At 35.9% G+C, this 4,505-nt stretch overlaps 1 protein-coding gene across 1 annotated transcript; it reads right to left on the bottom strand.

Moving 5' to 3' along the window:
• Nucleotides 1–571: 571 nt before the first annotated feature.
• On the bottom strand, nucleotides 572–1,144 carry LOC131614224 (uncharacterized mitochondrial protein AtMg00810-like). The gene is made up of 2 exons (XM_058885842.1): nucleotides 807–1,144; nucleotides 572–674 (listed from the first exon to the last, which is right to left on the bottom strand). The coding sequence occupies exons 1-2, from the start codon at nucleotides 1,142–1,144 to the stop codon at nucleotides 572–574; spliced, it is 441 nt and encodes a 146-aa protein (XP_058741825.1).
• Nucleotides 1,145–4,505: the final 3,361 nt, after the last annotated feature.

Here is a 4,505-nt window from a genome sequence, read left to right as displayed (position 1 = left end):
AGTGATTAAGTGAGAAGGATAAACGAGGACTGTTTAACTTCGAATTGATACTATCAGATATTGGTTTCATCCTGACTTGGTAGCCCCTAGAGTGGAAAGGATTGTTCCGAACTTGGAAAACATAGCGCTGTGTTATTTATTTTTCTGCACGCTTATTGTTTCGATTTATTCGTGTTCATATCTCAAATATAGTGTCGTGGCATGTCATTCGACATATCATATCTAATACCAGAAATTCAGTGGTGATTACAACATATTAATTGTAACACTCCCGCTTAATGTGTTGCTCTTTAACTCCCATTTTTTCTCTAAGTTGTTGAAATCTTCCTATTGGTAGTGCTTTAGTAAAAATGTTTGCAAGCTTCTCGTGTGAACTGCAGAACACTAACTGCACATCGCCATCTTCGATCACACTTCGAATGAAGTGGTGCTTTATATTAATATGTCTTGTTCAATTATGGAAAACGGGATTCTTCGCCATGGCTATTGCTGATTTATTGTCACAGTGAAGCAACAAAATTTCTTCTTGCTTTTCTCTTATATCTTCAAGTATTCTTCTCAACCACAATGATTATTGTGTAGCCAAACCAGCTGCCAAATAATCTTCTTCAGCTGAAGATTGCGCTACAGTGTCTTGTTTTTTCGAACAACAAGAAATTACTCCATAACCCACGCTGAACACATAATCAGAAGTTTTTTTCATGTCATCAACACTTCCAACCCAATCAATGTCATATTAGCCTTTAGGTTCGAGTTTAGAATTCTTTTCAAACTTGATTCCATGCTCCATGGTTCCCATGACATACCTTATAACTCTTTTTGCTGCTCCAAGATGTAAATGACTTTGTTTACTCATGAACCTTGAGAGTAAACTAGCAGCGAACATTAAGTCGGGTCGTGTAGCTGTTAGATAAAACAAGCTTCCAACCAAACTTATATACATGCTTGCATCTACTAATCTTCCACCATATTCCTTCTTTAATTTTTCATTAACCACTAAAGGAATATCAACAGGTTTGCAGCCATTCATTCCAAACTTTTTCAAAATACTTTCAGCATATCTCTTTCGACAAATAAAAACTGCATATTCATCTTGGTAAACCTCAATACCAAGAAAATGTTGCAGCAAGCCAAGATCGCTCATCTCTTATATTTCCATCATTTTTATTTTAAAATTTTCAACCATTTTCTTGTTGTTACCCATATACACAAAATCATCAACATAAAGGGCAACAAGAAGGATATCATCTTTACTTTGATGCTTCACATATAAGGTAGGCTCACTTTGACTTCTTTGAAATCCTTGTTGAATGAAGTAGCTGTCAATTTCACTATACCATGCTCTAGGGGCTTGTTTCAACCCATAGAGAGCTTTCTTCAACTTGTAAACATTTTCTTATTTTCCTTTAGTCATAAAGCCTTGAGGTTGCTGCACATATACCTCTTCTTTTGCTGCACATGTACATGTTCCACCCTTTATGAGTTGATAATGCAATAACTGTTCGTATAGTATCCAATCTTGAAACTGGGGCAATAGTTTCACTATAGTCAATTCTAGGATGTTGTGCAAAGCCTTTTACTACCAATCTAACCTTGGCTCTTTTAATTGACCCATCTGGATTATGCTTCAATTTGTATACCCATTTTACTCCAATAGCTTCTTTATCATTTGGCTTTTCAACTAGCTGCCATGTTTTGTTTTTCTCAATGGCATTTATTTCTTGTTGCATCGCATTCCTCCAAACATCTTCTTTGATTGCTTCATCAAAATTTTCTGGTTCCACAACACAATAGTTACATCTTGCATAAATATCACTCAAATCCTTCAATTTTATTGGAGTTGAGCTGGGAGTTGATGAACTTGAAATCGGTGAACTTGGAGAGGATGAGGAACTTGGTGTACATGGGGCTGGTTGCTCATTCCCAGCTGCTGATTTTTTTTTGTTGTAATATGATTGCAGGGACTGTTTTCTCCTTCATTTTGTCTTCTTCCCAATTCCAAGAAGCGTTCTCATCAAATACAACATCCCAGCTAATGAAAACCTTTTTAATCATTTCTTTTGACTTTTTCCACCAAGTAAATTGTTAAAATCAACTTTGATGATATCATGTTCCCTTAGATAAACCCTCCTTTAGGATTTAGCTTTTAATCAATCTTAAAAATCAATTAGGTTTAAGTTTATTTCAAAACCCTAATTTCAAAAACTTTTCTGATCCCTAGCTTCAACCATAACTTATGGCTTTGATCTTTTCTCAATCCTATACTTGTATATATATATATATATATATATATATATATATGTATATGTACTTGTTGGTTTTCATCTTTGTATATTTATACTTTATTATCATTGTATATACATACTTTGGTTACTGTACAAATTTGGGATATTTGGATTGGCCCAGCAAGTCGGAACAAGGAGAAAGCAGAACAAAACGACCAATTCAAAGCTAGGGGAGTCATCAGCCCAATGCACCGGGATGGATCGTCAATTCAGATAACGACACCTTACCCGGTCTCGAGCGGGTTCCACAAATTGGTATTCAAACGTTACAAAGAGACCTTTCATATTCCACCCAAGCCGGTCGTGACCGCCTCACCGTTATGGAAGTTACAATTCTTTAAAGACCAAAACAACGGGAGTTACAACGATTCGCTCATTATGGAGGGAATCCAAGGTTCCTCCATCAATGAGAGCAATAATGGCTCCAACAGCTATAAATAGGACTCACAACTGAGGGATAAGCAAGACATTTTCATTCTTGAGCTCACATTAGTTGCGCTGCTCAAATCCCTATAACTACAAATCACAAACTCCTGTGTGACTGTGCCGGAATCTTCTTCCGGGGGGTAATCAAAAGTGTTTTACATGAACAGTTACTAACCACATGCATGAGATATCCATCCATCATCACATCATATTCATTCATGCATGAATTGATTCAAAGTTATAAACTTTCTCTTATCCTTAAACTTTTCACACTTGGGTCTTATACATTGATATCTTTGTAATACTCACTTGTTTACCTTTTTGATACACATGTTATCACACACATTAGTTGAGGTATTCATGATTTGGTTGCTTAAGTTGTTGCTAAAAATCCAAAGGAATGGGAATGGTATAGACTAAAATTGTCAAGGTACTAAATATCTCTTCCAAAATCTTTTATCTTTGTGCTTAGTATTGTTAAAGCTTTGCAACCCGCTTGTTTTGATAATGGTTTTGTATTGCTAAAGTTCCAGTCGAGTATTGTTAAAGCTCAACACCCAAAAAGATTTTTTCACTTGGCTATTTTTTTCCTTTTAAGAGGAACTACAAAAACTCTGACTTCCCTAATGCACTTAAGGGGTATGTAGGCCTGAGATGCAATATCTTACCGAGCTCACTTTTAAAACCATATTTTCTCATCCCCCACTTTCACTACAACGAGGAAGGGCTTTTAAAGCGCTTTTTTTGGCCTTTAACAGCGCTTTAAAGCGCTGCCAAAGCCAGCGCTGGCATAGGCTACGAAAGCGCTTTTAAAAGCGCTCTGGTAGGCCCCCCTATAAGAGCGCTTTTCTGGAAAAAGCGCTCTTGTAGGCCCCCCTTTAAGAGCGCTTTTCAGGAAAAAGCGCTCTGGTAGGCCCCCCTTTAAGTGCGCTTTTTCCAGAAAAGTGCTGTGATAGGCCCCCCTGTGAGAGTAAAAAATAAAAAAAAACGCAACATACTAAAGCGCTTTTTAAAAGCGCTCTTATAGGGTGGGCTTTAAGAGCGCTTTTTCCAGAAAAAGCTCTCTGATAGCCCCCCCTATAAGAGCGCTTTTACAAAAGCGCTTTAGTATGTTGTTTTTTTTTTTTTTTGCTTTTTTATTAATCTTTGGCAGCGCTTTTAAAAATAAGCGCTTTAGTATGTGGGCCTTTAAGAGCGCTTTTTAGAAAGCGCTTTAGTAGCTAAATGAGGTATTTTAATGTGCAGCCTGTAATTTAATCCTCCCAGTCGACCTGTAATATGTTTTCAGCCTGTAATATTTTCGACCTGTAATTTATTTTCGACGATATTATTTCAGCCATCAGTAAGACAATATATATATATATACTAATATAATACCATTATAATATCCAAAATTATATATATACATCATTACAACATCAATAATATTATAGTACTTCAATTCGACACAAATCCTACATGAAAAAGCGCTTAATATAAAAATGACACAAATCCTCTTTTATTTCTTCCAACTTAAGTTTCGGGTATCCAGCGGCACGGAATTCGTCAAGGTACTACAAAACAAAAACAAAATATGAATGATACATTTAGTTAAATGTAATAAATTATATGAAATTATCTTAAGTTATAAATTCATACCGTGAGCGGAATCTCTAATTGATTTGCCTGAAGGATTTCTTTCATAAACCTCAATACAAAGTATCCGCAATCGTAACTGTTTTTCTGTTGCGGACACTACATAGAAAAACAAATAAGATTCTATAGTTGTGCATTGTTTTATCAAGTAGCATAAAT

Source organism: Vicia villosa, linkage group LG6 (genome assembly GCF_029867415.1).
Source record: "Vicia villosa cultivar HV-30 ecotype Madison, WI linkage group LG6, Vvil1.0, whole genome shotgun sequence".
NCBI classification, from domain to species: Eukaryota; Viridiplantae; Streptophyta; class Magnoliopsida; order Fabales; family Fabaceae; genus Vicia; species Vicia villosa.
The sequence above is the reverse complement of the archived record's forward strand: the minus strand, read 5'-3'. Positions and strand labels throughout refer to the sequence as shown.

What these genes read in the sequence shown, in the direction of transcription:
- LOC131614224 (XM_058885842.1), bottom strand. Translation starts at nt 1,144, where the DNA reads ATGAGCGATCTTGGCTTGCTGCAACATTTTCTTGGTATTGAGGTTTAC. An exon ending in GCAGCAAAAAGAGTTATAAG is followed by an intron (nt 675 to 806) that starts GTATGTCATGGG and finishes TTATGTGTTCAG; the next exon opens with CGTGGGTTATGGAGTAATTT.